Source organism: Rhipicephalus microplus, chromosome 5, assembly GCF_043290135.1.
Source record: "Rhipicephalus microplus isolate Deutch F79 chromosome 5, USDA_Rmic, whole genome shotgun sequence".
Classification (NCBI taxonomy): Eukaryota; Metazoa; Arthropoda; class Arachnida; order Ixodida; family Ixodidae; genus Rhipicephalus; species Rhipicephalus microplus.
The window spans coordinates 6,199,358-6,215,013 of record NC_134704.1 but is presented as its reverse complement, the minus strand read 5'-3'; the positions used below and the strand labels follow the sequence as shown (position 1 = coordinate 6,215,013).

At 45.5% G+C, this 15,656-nt stretch overlaps 1 protein-coding gene across 1 annotated transcript in view; it reads left to right on the top strand.

Moving 5' to 3' along the window:
• Positions 1-9,272: 9,272 nt before the first annotated feature.
• Asap (ArfGAP domain of ASAP) overlaps positions 9,273-15,656 on the top strand; it is a 167,486-nt gene continuing 161,102 nt past the window's right edge. The window contains exons 1-4 of the mRNA XM_037426312.2: positions 9,273-9,724; positions 10,476-10,548; positions 13,057-13,143; positions 14,944-15,005. Coding sequence (XP_037282209.1) covers positions 9,596-9,724; positions 10,476-10,548; positions 13,057-13,143; positions 14,944-15,005 — 351 coding nt within the window. The 5' untranslated portion in view covers positions 9,273-9,595. The remainder of the gene's footprint in view (positions 9,725-10,475; positions 10,549-13,056; positions 13,144-14,943; positions 15,006-15,656) is intronic.

The following is a 15,656-nucleotide window of genomic DNA, read 5'->3' as shown; positions in this document are numbered from 1 at the left end:
ACCACGACCCACTCTACTCTTAGCCTGCCCAGAGAACCCCCCCTCAAGCGCCTCCGTTCTAGTTCGTACATTTTGTCGCTAGGGCTGTGACATACGAGCGGCATGGCGCTAGTCAAAACTTGTTTGTTGACGTCACCTTTAGTGTTTGTGGTCAAATTTCGGCCAACAAAGCGCTCACAGTGCGTATTTATTATGCAAAATTTAAAATTATTTAGTATTATAATACTAGAAGTCATTCAAAACTTTTTTTGGATTCAAATGGATGCGACAACACACAGACCGTCCTACACAGATGCAGATTTCTTCTTACCTTCTCATCATTCGTGTCTAGCACATAATTTCATAGCCCTTGAAGTACTGTATGACACGCCAATCTACCGAATTCGAGCTCCATAAAAACTCTTGTGAAAGATCGAAAATAATTCAGAAAGGGTGTGTCTTATACTGATTTCTTCTCTCTTGACTCTTTCTTCGTTGGTTGAGCGTCTACAATAATCAGAATAACTGAGCCGATTTATTGGAAGTTAGCTGTGCTCAGAAAGCTGTGAGATTAAAGAACAAATACTGTCACACGGATGCAGAACCAGGAAGCCATAAAAAAAAAATTCGGCAGATCCCATGTACCTATAGCAATCGTCGTTATGCGAAGCGTACGGAGAGATCGGGTCGCAAATTTTTTATAGAGCGACACGTCATGAAATTACGCTAAATGTATGTACAAATGTTGCACGCACAGACATATGTTGAAGATTTGCAGATGTTTATATAACCAGTTGTTTGCACTTGCGCAACGATGCGAACTGGAACATGCATATTAGCAATGCCAAAAGCTGACATAAATTAGCGCTAATGCTCGCGAGGATGCTGGTCCTGGACATTGCTACATAAATTAACTTTATGCAGCGCATGGCAACTAACCACAATTGACGTTAACCTGACGTGGCGGACATATATAATGTTTATAAAATTGGGTAGGCATTACTGCAAACGCTATTGACGTTTCGCGAAGATTAGCGTCTATTTGAAAAATAGTTCCGAGACCTGGCGTAACTCTGTGGTAGAACGCTTCATTGCCTCTCGGAATGCCTGGGTTCGATGCCAGCTGAGACCCTGGAATTTATTCTTTTCAATCGTCGGGTTGACGCTACCGAAGTCAGGTATTTCTTAACGCTCGCACTTTAATATCGCCGATGTGTGTTCTCGTCGTTTCTGGGTATATACTTGTCTATCACCTGTGGCACGAACCCACATACGAGCGGCACATACCCGCCGGTTGGTATGTGCCGATATGTGCCACACTGTAGTCTGGTGGGAAGTGTTTCACGACGCACGCGACGGGATTGTGATATTACTCATGTCTTGACCAGCGCTTCATATTCGCAGAACCATATATCTTACCCTTTCATGCTAATTTTGGTTCACGCCAAGTTAAGGGGGTTACCACAAGAACACCCAAACGTAAGCAGCTATAGATAGATATAGATACGCTCAAAGTCGCTGAAGTTCGCTAAGAAATGCTTCGCATTTAAAAGGGGAGAGGAAGGGAATCTGAACCTCTTACACCACGAAATGTTTTCGTAATTTAACTTTTCAGGGTATACTAAAATATTTACACGCATTCACAGCCGTGAATGCGCGTAAAAAGAAATACTGGGGAGCCCTGCGCCAATAGTTTACAGTTGGTGAAGCTGAATATATAGCGTGTCTCTACAAATGTGCACTGTAATGATGTCTAAAAACTAGTTCAAGTCTAACGTAGTCGGACGAGAAATGCACCACCTAAAATAGTAGCTGTGCTAAGGGGCATTGAAAACACACACACACACACACAATATATATATATATATATATATATATATATATATATATATATATATATATATATATATATATATATATATATATATATATATATATATATATATATATATATATATATATATATATATTATTAGACCACGTCCGGTATGGCAGCAACCAGGTTATCCTTTTTTTAATCCAGACGCACGAGCCAAAGAGCCAGCCCACGTGACATACGATGATGATCACTACAATGGTTTGGTCATACAGATGAAGATGAAGTACATAGTCAGCGCTCACACTATTTTCCCCCCTTCGCGAAAGAGGGCAGCAAGTTAAAAAGGGTTGGGGGGCCGAATATATAGTTTCAGTCGAGAGACGTGGGCGATCTCGGTGTGGCGGCGACGACGATCAGAAGCCGCGTTGACAGGAGCAACGCGATAGTTGACTTCAGATGTTCGTTCCAGGACGGTGTATGGACCGAGATACCGGTGAAGTAATTTTTCGCAGAGCCCAGGTACACGAACAGGTGCCAACAAAAGGACTTCGTCGCCTGGGCGGAACACAACAACTCGACGCTTCGCATCAAGGTCGATTTTTCTCTTGTCCTGAATGGTAGCAGTGTTGGCGCGGGCGATTTCACGGCAGCGGGCGACGCGAGCGGCGAACTCTTCCGGGAGAGATGAAGATGGATTGGAAGAAGTGGACAAAAAGGTGGTGTCTAGAACAAAAGTCGGTACACGGCCATACACGAGAAAAAAAGGGCTGAAATTCGTTGTACGCTGCATGGCAGTGTTATATGCGAACGTGACAAAAGGAAGTATTGTGTCCCAGTTTTTGTGATCTGGTTGCACGTACATAGAGATCATGTCGGACAAAGTTCGGTGAAAACGCTCAGTCAGACCATTAGTTTCTGGGTGATACGCTGATGTGGTCTTGTGGATGGTGTTAGAGGCCTGTAAGACTTCAGCAAGGACATGTGAAAGAAATGTCTTGCCACGGTCACTAAGGAGCACACGCGGTGCGCCATGTCGTAAAATAATGGCGCGAAGGAAAAAAAATCGGCTACTTCAGAGGTAGCACCAGATGAAAGAGCTGCCGTCTCCGCGTAGCGAGTAAGGTGGTCTACGGCAGTAACAATCCAACGGTGACCGGCTGGCGTAAGCGGAAGAGGTCCGTATAAGTCTATGCCCACAAATTCAAAGGGAGTGGACGGGCACGGCAGTGGTTGCAATGCCCCGCGGGAAGAGACGTGGTACGTTTTCGGTGCTGGCATGACGCGCAGGAAGCGACGTACTTGGCGACAGAAGTGGAGAGGCCAGGCCAAAAGCAGCGAGTCCTGAGGCGGTCGTAGGTCTTGTGGAACCCTAAGTGGCCAGCTGTCGCATCGTCATGAAACGCTTGTAGAACTTCCAGACGAAGTGAGCGAGGAATGACGGGAACCCATTGGTTACCGAGAGGATGGTAAATTTGCCGACATAATGTTCCCTCTTGAAGCTTGAAACGGGCAAGTTGTCGTCTTAGGCGGCTGTTTGGAGCACGCGATAAGCCAGTGAGCCGATCGATGATTGTGCGGCAGTAGGTATCGGCATGTTGGAGCGAGGCGAGATCTGTGGACGAAAGAAGGTCCGCCGAGGCAACTAACTGTCTCGAAGCAGCAGCCGTCTGTTTGGTCACTTTGGCGGACGGTGACGAACAGATGGAAGGTGACACTTCGGCGCTTTGCGAGAGCGGGCAACGGGACAAAGCGTCGGCATCTTGGTGCTTTCGGCCCGACCTATATGTGACGCTGTAGTCATACTCTTGCAATCGTAGTACCCAACGGCCAAAGCGTCCCGACAAATTTTTGAGAGACGATAACCAACACAGAGCATGATGGTCAGTCACTATTGTGAAATGCCGGCCGTATAAGTAAGGACGAAACTTTTGTATGGACCACATGATGGCGAGACATTCTTGCTCAGTGATGCTGTAGTTTCGCTCAGCAGGTAACAGAGTACGGCTCGCGTAGGCCACGACTTGTTCTTCGGAAGCGTGGTTCCGCTGAAGAAGGACAGCACCGATGCCAAGTCCACTTGCGTCAGTGTGTAGCACAGTAGGTGCTGCAGGGTCGAAATGGCGAAGCACTGGCCGTGATGTGAGGCATCGCTTGAGGGTGTTAAAAGCGGCTTCGCAGTCATCCGACCAGACATAGGGTTCGCTCGTGGTCAGAAGTTTGTGCAGAGGAGCCGCAATAGTAGCGAAATCACGTACAAAGCGGCGGAAATACGACGCTAAGCCAAGGAAGCTGCGGAGGTCTTTCTGTGTGGTTGGTGTAGGAAAGTGCAGTACCGCGGCAACCTTGTCGGGATCGGGCTCAACGCCATGTTTACTGACGACGTGACCTAATACCTTGATGCTGTGACTGGCAAACCGACACTTCTTAGTGTTGAGCTGGAGAACGGCCTTAGCTAAACACGTGAGGACTTCGTCTAGCCGTTCCAGGTGCTATGAGAAGCTCGACGAAAAAATGACGATGTCGTCCAGGTAGCAAAGGCAGGTCTTCCATTTTAATCCCCGCAGTACCGTGTCTATCATCCGTTCGAATGTGGCTGGGGCATTGCACAGGCCGAAAGGCATTACATTGAATTCAAAGAGCCCATCTGGCGTAGCAAACGCAGTCTTCTCTTTTTCAGACTCGTGCATTGGAATCTGCCAATAACCGGAGCGCAAGTCGAGACTTGAAAAGTACTCGGCACCTTGTAAAGTATCAAGAGCGTCGTCAATGCGAGGCATTGGGTAGACGTCCTTACGAGTGATTTTGTTGAGTGATCTGTAATCAATGCAAAACCGTACCGAGCCATCCTTTTTTTTTTCACTAGTACGACAGGAGAAGACCATGCGCTTGTCGAAGGCCTGATGACGTTGCGCGCGAGCATGTCGTTGACTTGTTCTTCTATAAGCTTGCGCTCAGAAGCCGACCCACGGTAAGGGCGGCGGCGAATCACACGGGATCCGTCGGTGTCGATACGATGGGCGGTCACTGTTGTTTGACCCAGACCTTCGGAACAAACGTCAAAGCAAGTTTTGTGCTTCATTAATAACGCTAGCAAGGCATCAGTTTGCGTTGGGTTGAGATGTTCACACAAAGTGGCCTTGAGAGCAGGAAATGCATCTTCCGCTGGCATACACTTTGAGAATGACGAAGCAGATGAACCAGTGACGACACAAAGCGGTGCTTCTTCGGTAATGCTGGCAACAGTGGTCACCTCAGGCAAAAGAAGTGGTTCTGGCGTCGTGTTGCAGGCCGTGACGTTTGCATAACCACGGGAGAACCGCACTAAACAAGATGCGATGGTGATCCCTCGAAAAATGCAGCGCTGGCAAGAAGCAACCACAGCGTCACCATCTAGAATGTCTCGTGACTTGATCGTAAGGACACGTTCTCGTCCGGGAGGCAGGAGGAAATCCGCAGCTGTCACAAGGTTGGGCGACAAAAGGTCGGAAGCAGAAGAAAGCTCAGTGTCCGTAATACGAATGAGGGGCCGACCACACGAAATTACAGCAGACGCCGCTGACAAGAAGTCCCAGCCTAAGATTATCTGATGAGCGCACGAAGACAGCACAGCCAATTGTATGTGATGACGGATTCCATCGATGAGAATACGAGCAGTGCACAACCCGGTCGGGCGAATTGGACTGTCATTAGCACCGCATAACATGGGACCGGCATAAGGAGTTTGCAATTTACGCAGGCGAAAACACAATTCGCGATCAATTACCGAAATTGCGGCTCCAGTGTCTATAAGGGCGTCAACAAAAACACCTTCCACAGAAACAGGCAGTAAATTAGCTGGACGAGACGGACGAGTTGTAGCGTTCCGACGACAAGCAGTTTCCCCTCCAAAAAGATTGCCCGCAGCTTCCCTCGGGGGAACACTGAGGAGGATACGGAGCATATAATTGGTTAATGGGGTGTTAAAGTGCGACTTACTTGGGTCGATGGCTAAATTGGTTAACGTGGTTGTGAAATGGGGTGTTAAATTGCGACTTACTTGGGTCGATGGCTAAATTGGTTAACGTGGTTGTAGGAGGGGGTGTTAAATGAGTGAACACGTACACACGTATGCGAAAGGGCGGCGCTGGTCGAAGGGACGTCGATCATTGTGTTTGTGGATTCGTTGGAATTCATTTCACCGCGACCTTGGACGTCGACGCGCCGTACAAACCAACCGACGAGCGGCAACTGAGCGAGCGAGCGCCGACCTTGAGTATATATACAGCGCGACGGCGCATGCACTGTCAGCTGTTGAATGTTCTCGAAGCGCGACGGCGCGTCCACTGCGCGTCCACTGGAGAATCATGCGCGTCCACTGGAGAATCAGGAGAATTGTAGAATGTTCTCGAAGGGGAGAAGCGCGCGCGGCACAGATGGTGGGTGACGGTGCATGCGCGCGTCAGCTGTCGAATGTTCGAGAAGGGGGAGAAGCGCAACGGCGCATGCGCGCGCGTCAGCTGCCGATGTTCTCGAAGCGCGACGGCGCATGCGCGCGCGTCAGCTGCCGATGTTCTCGAAGCGTGACGGCGCATGCGCGCTACATTATACAGCTAGCGAATGTTCGTGAAGAGGAGAAGCGCACGCGGTGTGTAGAGGAGGAAGGGTGCACAGATGGTGGAGGAGTGAAGCGCGCGCGGTGTGTAGAGGAGGAAGGGATGCACAGATGGTGGAAGAAGGAGGAGGAAGCTTGCGGACGGCGCCGCACTACAAGCCTCGAGTATTAGATGCTCCGCATCTAAAACTGCACCTTCTAGTTTTCCGAGTCCCGAGAGATCGGAGCGGGACGCAAGGGTGATGACGTACGCCGAAACGGTGACGGAGAACGGCGGCGAGATGAACGAGAAGGATGAGGCCCAGCACGAGATCGTGGAGGGGAGGGCGACTGACGGAAGGTGGATGGATACGGTGCGAGATCGTATTCATCGGGTCTCGGGGAAAAGTCTCTCTCGTAAGCTGAGTAACCACGTCGTTCATCCTGCTGACGGCGGCGGCAGAAACGGGATATATGACCCCTTATACCACAGTAGAAGCATATGGGGCGGGGAGGACGCCATGTTGAATAGTGGCGTGGCCTTGGCGTTTGCGTTGTCATCGCAGCCACATGGTCGCATCCGACGTCCGCAGGCACGGTTGGAACTGGTGCAGGGGCCCGCGATGCAACTTCTGCGTACGAAGGCACTGGGAAGCGCACAGGAGACGGGGCATGTGCAGCGCTTGTCATTGATGCCAGTTCGTCCTTCATTATCTCTCGCAGGTTGGGAGGAGGTGTGTGGACAGACGCAACGGTAGGGTTGCCTGGAATAAGGCCGTGAAGTTCTTCTCTGACAATTGTGCGGATAAGGGCCCGCAATTCATGCTCTTTGGTAAAGCGAGCGTCGCAGGAGGCGTGTGGAAGGCGCATGGAATGAAGCGCGTCCAGGCGTTAGCATGTAGTGATGACGTCCCGGACGGTAGTCGGATTCTGGATCACGAGAGCATTGAAGGCCATAGAGTTGATACCTTTCAGTAGATGTCGGATGCGATCGGCCTCCGTCATGTCTTTTTGTGCTCGGCGACAGAGAGCCAGAATATCTTCAATGTAGGACGTATACGATTCGTCGTCCCCTTGGATGCGGGTTGCGAGCTTCTGTTTCGCTACTACAGAACATCCTGCAGACGTGCCAAATACCTGACGGAGATGCCCCGTGAAGGCCGAACAATTGGAGAAGTCGCTCTCGTGGTTGTAATACCGGGTTTTAGCGACGCCATCGAGGTAAAAAGGAACGTAGCGCAGTTTGTGCGCCTCGTCCCAATAATTACAAACGCTGGTTCGATCATAACTGTCGAGCCATTCTTCGACGTCTTCGTTGCGAAGGCCGGAAAATACCGGAGGGTCTCGATGAGAGGTACTCACGGTGTAGTGAAGCCTAAGTGGCTGAGAAGGAGCGGTTGCAGCAGCGGGCGGGTTGGGTTCTGCCATCGCTGTTGCTTGAAGGCACAACCGTCGACCAGACCGGAGCTCCAGGGGTGACGGGTAGAGCAGGAGGACGTGGGAACCAAAGCACGCTCCACCACTTATGAGACCACGTCCGGTACGGCAGTAACCAGGTTATATTTTCAATCCAGATGCACGAGCCAGAGAAACCTAGCCCACGTGACATACGATGATGATCACTACAATGGTTTGGTCATACAGATGAAGATGAAGTACATAGTCAGCGCTCACACTATATATATACACTTTTGACACTTAATAATAGAGCTACGCTTATAATACAAAACATCGTCATAAATTTGCTCGCTTGCAAAGGCGTTACGCTAATAGAATATTTATAAAGCAGCACAACTTGAGCTGTCGATACAAAATGAGAACAGGTTACAATGAATTTACGCAGATTAACAGACGGGCTATATATACAATTGGCACTTTTTAATATATTTGTGTGTTGGTTTTAATAAGTTTAATTTGTAATAAGCCTTTTGGAAAGCAATAATTATTATCTTCGACAAAACTGGCATGATAAAACAGAGTCGTCACTGATTAATGTTGTGACAACGTTACTTATACTCGGGTTTCTCGTGAAACGATCAAGCGCATGTAGGCTCACATGAGGAACTCTGTGCTCTGGTTAGCGTATACAGACTGCCGACAAAACAAGCGTATGATTTAATTATGGTTTTGATACTTCTTCTCTCTTTGCAGTTCGCCAGTAGCCACTTATGATGTAACGTAGCTCTGAGCGATGATTGAGTAAGAAGCTAGGCGGATCCGTGCAAATTCCGATTGACGCTCTTTTTTTTTTTTTTTCTGGTTCGGCAGGTCCTTGAAACAGTGAATGTATCGACGCAGTTTCGGCGTGCCTGTATATTCATTCATGCATCATGACGCGTAGCAGGTGCGTCCTCTGATAAAGGCTCAGAAACGCATTAAACGCGCTAAAAACGAGCAATTACACGTTTTCGCAGGCTCGGGCACGCGCGCTGCCAATGCAGACGCTTTTGAGATCTTCAGTACCATGGGACTACAGCACCGCCGTTACTGTCACCCGCCGGATAGTCAGCCGAGATGCAGCGCGACCGCCTCGTTCACTCTACTGCCCCCTTCTAGTACACTGTACTACGGGTTTCCACGTTTTTCAATTAGTGTGCTATAAATACTTAAGCACACTGAACAGCTTACTTGACCAGCGATCCGAGCGAAGAAATACTCACACATGTGCCGGCAGTTCACCACAGAATGCAGGCATCCTTGTTACAGCGCTGTCAAAACAACCATAAAATAGCAGACGAACAGGTTATAGGTAGCGCCAGTAATGGTGAGCGGTTGAACGAGAGCGGGGACACGCGCTTTCATAGGAACCCTGCTCTCTGGCCAGGTCAAGAGTACAAGTAGGTCGTGCTAGGGGCTTTGCACGAATTGAAACCAAAACACAATGCCACAAACGGCACAGTTTCGTATCCCCTTACGTAAAACACCTACAAAACATTGTAGGGTTGCGTAGGATTTTAATAGTCATATATACAAAAACAAGAATTTGTGTGTTTCTTTATTATTCAGCGCAAAGGCTACGCAGAGGCGACCGAACGGGACGGCTTAGTGGCCGAAGGGGTCGTGGTTGGGGACTGAGGTGGTTGGGCGTGTGTGCGCCACACTTGAGATGTCAAGCGACGTTTTTGTTTTGACTCGATGAGCGTCATCCCGCCGATGTGTGAAATGTTGGAGCCGCGGCTGTCGTGTGGGTGTCTGGCCCGTCGTTCCTGAGAAGCACCCGGGGCACGATGCCCGGCATAATGATGAGCGTGGACGAGTTCGTCTCCGAAACACTGGAGGACTACAACTCGCCCACCACGTCCACTTTCGTCGGCAAAATGAACCACTGCCGCCAGAGTGTTAATCTACTCGAAGAGGTGAGCAGTCCTGTCGTCACGGCGCACATTTCGCGACCGTTCTTCACTTTCGATGTTCGTGATCTCGCTGATTTAGCGACTCGTATTTCCTCATTGTTATGCCCAGAGATTTGTAGTCTGTACCGACACCTAATACTTTAAAGTGGCAAAAATTATTGTCATATCTTGCCAATCACTCTCTACCGCGCATTTTCCGTGCGTCAGTTCAGAGGCGGTGGTGTGAACGCAACTTGCGGTGACAAGAGCCAGATAAATTGCTCCTTGGCAAAACTGAACCTTCTACGTAGTTCTGAATGGACTTCAGGGTGACTTAATCGGTCACTTTAAAGATTCGACGGGTTGTTTGACGTGCCTTCCTTCAGGACCAAAGGCAAGAGTTCTTTTTCCGTAATGAGTACAATCAAAACCTACTTGCGCACACTTTTGGCTACTATGATTTGATTATTTTCACGTTCAAGTGGAACACGACTGACTGCAGAAAAATTGAATATTTAGTTACATATTAACCACATTCAAAGACTACACATTGCCTAATTTTCTCTCGAGGAAGGCAATATTGAGTGCCTTGAAATTATGCTAAGTATGACACATTTGTTGACAGTGCATAATAATTTGCGCTTGAAGGGGGTATCCAAAAGCACTTGGAACGTAGTAAATGACATTAATCACATGCTTCACTTGGATGTTGGAAATTTGTTGATAATACTGTTTTCAGAGAAAGCAGAAACAATAGTATTAATGCATTGTGCAGACGCTGGATTTTGATCGAGACGGGCTGACGAAAATGAAAAAAGCTGTGAAAGCAGTCTACAACAGTGGAAATGGTAAGTGCACATTTCTCATCGTTTATGTGATTTTTGGCAATTCTTCACATTACACATCACTCGTTCACAATTCACATGCTACGTTCTTCATTGTGTCTCACCAATGAGCCCTTAAACTTACATTTCTTTCCTTCAGTCTCTGCAGAAGTATGTTGAAAAGCTTGTCATGAACATATAACAGGGATGTGCGCTCCGGCGTGAATGCAGAAGCAGACCCATTCTGGCATGTGTAATAATCCTTTACTTGGTCACTGTTCCGTTTCTTGCTATGCATGGGACATACAGAAAGGTTTTGCAATTCTAGACCTCATAACTAGGCTTGCTCAAAGCTATTTAGCGCTTACAAAAGTTCTGTTCCTTACAGTGTGTTGAAGGAGTACATTTGGAGGTGGGGGGTGGGGGGAAGTATTTTATTGGCTAAGTTCGGGTGTGCCTTGAAAGCCCTTAAAATTGAAATAATATATATGTACGGGGCCTTTACAGCTTTAGGACCTTTCTTTTCTTCAAGACCCTTGAGTGCCTTGATATATGCAATCTAATAATCACTGCCAGATCTTTCTTCTGTATATATGGTGCTTTCTATGTTAGATGTAATCACCCACTTTGTAAACTCTCCATTTTAGAAGCAGTGCTCCAGCAGGAGTGCACACGTCCTGCATGGAAGTTGAAGTGTCGTGCTCTATCAGAACTTTTTGATGGCGTTGTTTGTACTGCCTTCATTTGTTTCGTTTCATCAGCTTTCTCCCATATTTGTTCTCTCAACAAGATATCACCTCCAGCGCTTGGTTTTCTCTGTCTTTTTGTGGCGCATGCTGATGCTCAGTTTTATGTATGAATGTAATCAACAGCTCAGTGCATACCTATTGTTTTCATGCAATAAAAAGAAATGCTCTGTGAAAGCTGGATGCTAAAACTAAAAGTTCTAATTAAGGAGAGGTGCAATTCGAAAAAAAGTTTATTCTGTAGCTTTAGACAATGAAATATTCTGCTGTATGAATAGGCATTTATGCTGATTTCAAATATCTGACTAGTTTTATAGTAAGTATCACAGTTTTCATTTTGTGCCATGACCATTTGTGAGATGTAGTTCATTTCGGACAAGGTTTTTATGCCACTCAGCTTTTATAGTTCTAAGCCATTAATAGCTCATGTTGTTCTACATTAATTGTAGAATGTAAATAACTAACTCAAACCTCATTATAACAAAGTTTCATTTTACACAAAACGAAGTTCATTACATCCGAAAATTCATTATAAAGGTTTACTCCTAAAACTCTATCTATTGCAAGACTATTTTTTTATTTACTTCGTTATAACCATTATTTCATTATATTTGGTGTCATTATATTGAGGTTTGAGTGCATCAAGAAAGTAAGAAAAATTGTAATGTGAGAATATTTAGAATCCTCAACCCATACTGATTGCTTGCTTTGGGTTTGTAATAATTGTACAGGCGATAATAAGTTTGAAAGAAGCTATTTGCACCCTTCACATAATAAAAATGTGTGGTCAACATTTAATCCTGATGTGGCTATCAGATGTACCAATCTATATAAACTCGAGAAGTCCCCCAAACATGGATCTTGAGAAAAATGCATTTAAAAGGTATAAGCGAAAGCTCATGTATGCGACAAATATTAAAATATCTTCTTCCATCATAAGAGCTTGGCAATCATCATTATTTTGAGCATGTAGCTTTAGAGAACTCCTCGTGTAAAATGCATTGCTAGTAGCCAGGTCACAATTTCCACGGCACTCCAGACAAAGAGCTCTTTTTAGTTTTCAGTAGCCACCTTGTGCTCTTTAAAAGCGGTTTTACCCTGCTTGGAGTTTAATTACAGGCGTCTGTTTTTTTTTTTTGTTATGAAAGCAGAGAAAATAAACCTGTGAAAGCAAATAAAAACGAAAAATACGTAATCTTGGAAAAGCTTGCGTTTCTCGATTTGTGTCTCTTCTTAAAGCTGCTGACGCTTAGCTATTGGCTCCCACTCAGTGTTCTTGTTGCTCTTTTTGTGCAGTGAGTGGCTGGCTGTGCTGCAGTAGTCCAATTTATATACAATCAAATTTGTGTCAGAGCTTTAAAATAGGATTGGTTTGTTGACTTCACGCAGCATGAACAAGTGTTCAAAGATCTAACTGTCAGCATGTGGAGGAAAGAAAAAAAAATCGCCTTGAAGTCTTGCAGATTGCTACTTTGAAGAAGTGGAAGATTATAAGACATCACCTTCGTAGCAAAACCAAATGGTTTAATGATAGTAACATTGAAAAGTGAAACAGGAGAACATTACCTTAATAACACAATACATTTACCAGCAGCTCCATTAATGTTGTTAAGTTTTGGGCACGTCTAGAGCTGGATATTATTTGCAAGGTAATTTTTTGAAATTTTGCATGAATTAAAACAGTGTTTTGAACTTTCTCTGCGATTTCGAACTTCATTACCTGTACGAACATTGCTGGTTATCATGTCTCACTAAATATTACTGCTTCTTATTTACTATTAAACAGCTCATGTTGACAATGAAGTCCACCTTTCCAAGGCTCTTGAAAGGCTGGGTGCCAATGCAGTCACAAAGGACCAAGAGCATGACATTGGTATGTTCTTTCCTCATCCTTTCAGATATTGAATTGTAAAGAAGCTGTGCATATAGGTCAGCTTTCTCGCCTCAATCACTGCGCAGTGAAAGCCATTAAAAAGTGAAAGTTTATCATCAAAGTGCTGTTAGTTCTTACGGAGCCAACAGGTGAAATACTCCTATGGATTGAGGAGTTGGTACCGTCACAAAAGCAAGGAGTTAGGACTAGCGTTCGACTCGTTTGATTTCAGTATTGAGACTTCTTACAAAAACCTTTTGCTTCCATTCTTTGATGAGACCTTAGGCATCTGTTTGGGGAACATAAATGCATAGAAAAACAACGAGCTGCACTGCCCCACAGGTAGTGAAAATACATCAAAAACCTTAAGAAAAGTGAACAGCATGAGAGTGAATTGGCAATTTATGTTTTAGATTTGTTGCACACAATATTAATGAGAACAAATAGATGCCAATGAAAGTATAGAGGACGTTATTAGTAGTAAATGTGGAAGACAAGATAACTTGCCATTGACAGAGACTGAACTTGTGATCCTTCCTCTACCAAAGGAGCTATGGCCGTGGCCATCCACTTTATGGGGTATATACATGCATTTAAGCCTAGTAGCGCCGCTAGTAGCAATACTTTTGCTGCCCATTGATGTGACATGTTGTCTCGGGGTTTCTTTTCTTGGAATTGCCCTACCTGCATTGTGTGCTGTGAATTTATTGATTGGTGACATTTAAAGCTGCAATATTTTGTAATACATGTAAGGCAACTGGCAAGTGGAATCGTTTTGAGCTTGTTGCTGCAGTTAGCGTCGGGCTCCCACGACTTAAAACACGAAGACATTACTGGAGTTCACACTTGTTGGTGATACTTCTGGAAGACTTTTAAAGCGAAAGCTGTTATGGTTCCACAATATGACAATAACAGCTCATTTTGGAGTCGTAGATGTCCGCTGCAGCCACGGCTGGTGTCTGTAACTGTTATAATGGGAAATTAGAAAAAATGTTCACGGTCAAGCAAGATTTTAACCCGGGCTATCTGTGGGGCAGGCGACTATACTACCACACAGCCACATGCGTGAAATTCCCTCCCAAAAAATATTTTTTACTGGTATCATTTCAAGCAACCTACTTATTAATTGTTAATTTTATAACTTGATTCTTGTAGTTCATGAACTGTGACATTCCTAATAAGCGTCCAGTGATTGTCATTTGCCATACTTATACTGCTTGTTGTAGTTGGCTCCATTTTTAACATTTGAGTGTAAGACTCGGCAGTAAGTTGAATGACTACGGAATGATAAAATCAAAGCTTCAACAGACGCACTTCTGGTCGAGAGGAATCGTTGAATAAAAAGGCAAGAACGCTGGCCGCAGCAGAATAAAAGATATAATGACGTTCTGGGTGCCTGTTGCTGTTGTAGTTCTTGCCTTTTTATTCAACTGCAGAATGAATTGCACAAACAAGACTACATGCAGAGCACTCTGTCATCGCTTCCTTTCGTTGTTGATCATGAACGTCACAAGTGGTCAGCCATTCCAGCACTGAATGAATGAGCATTGCTTTATTGCCACAGTGCTTGCACAATCTTTATTTGTAGTCATAGCTACAGATGCCCCGTGCACTGTGGGATGTCAGTGCATGTTGGTGGTCATAATATTCCTCCACTATATCATGCTTCATAATCATTTTGGCACATAAAATGCTAATCATTAAAAGGAAAGCATAAATAAAAAGAGCCACTCCTGTAATCAAGTCAAAGTTGCATTCCTTAGCTATTCTTTTAGACACTGACTTGCCTCTTCTTCTTAGGTGCTGCGTTCCTCAAATTTTCAGTGGTGACAAAAGAACTCTCAGCACTTATGAAAACTCTGGTAAGTTCTGAAATACATTTTTCTTTCAAACTGGTGATGATCACAAGAGCTGTGTTGTGTGTATTGTGAACATGATGGAAGCTATACAATGGGATTTAATGTGGCTGTATATTGCTATGGGTGAAAAATTAGCTAGTACAGGTATGCAAAAGCCACTCCAATTGCACCAATTTAATGTAATTTCTCATTGTTGCACTGAACTGCACCAAAACCATGAAATTTGTTGAAATTGTGCCACACTGCGCCAAAATGCCTAGCCAGCCTCAAAATGTTTTCATGTGCGCTAATTTCTGCAAGAAATGCAGGCCATGTCAGCCACCTGCAATTTGCACCATCTGTCATAGCATGCAGACATCGACTTTGGTGCCTAGAATGTACTTGAAATATGACAAGATAAAGTAACAACGCTGAGCGCCCATCGGTCCGTTGACCACACCAGATACCAATCAATGGGACAACGAAACTTTAAGACAAAATGCATTGCTGTAGCCACCAATGCTTCGCGGGAAATGTAAATTTGCTAGCCTGAAAACGCGGCTATGGCTTGTTAGGAGCTAGAAGCGTATGCCGCGTTTTTTTTTTTTTCGGGTAAACAAGCTTGACGTGCTCGGAACGCCGACTTTGCCAGCGATCACGTCGATTGCCTTAACA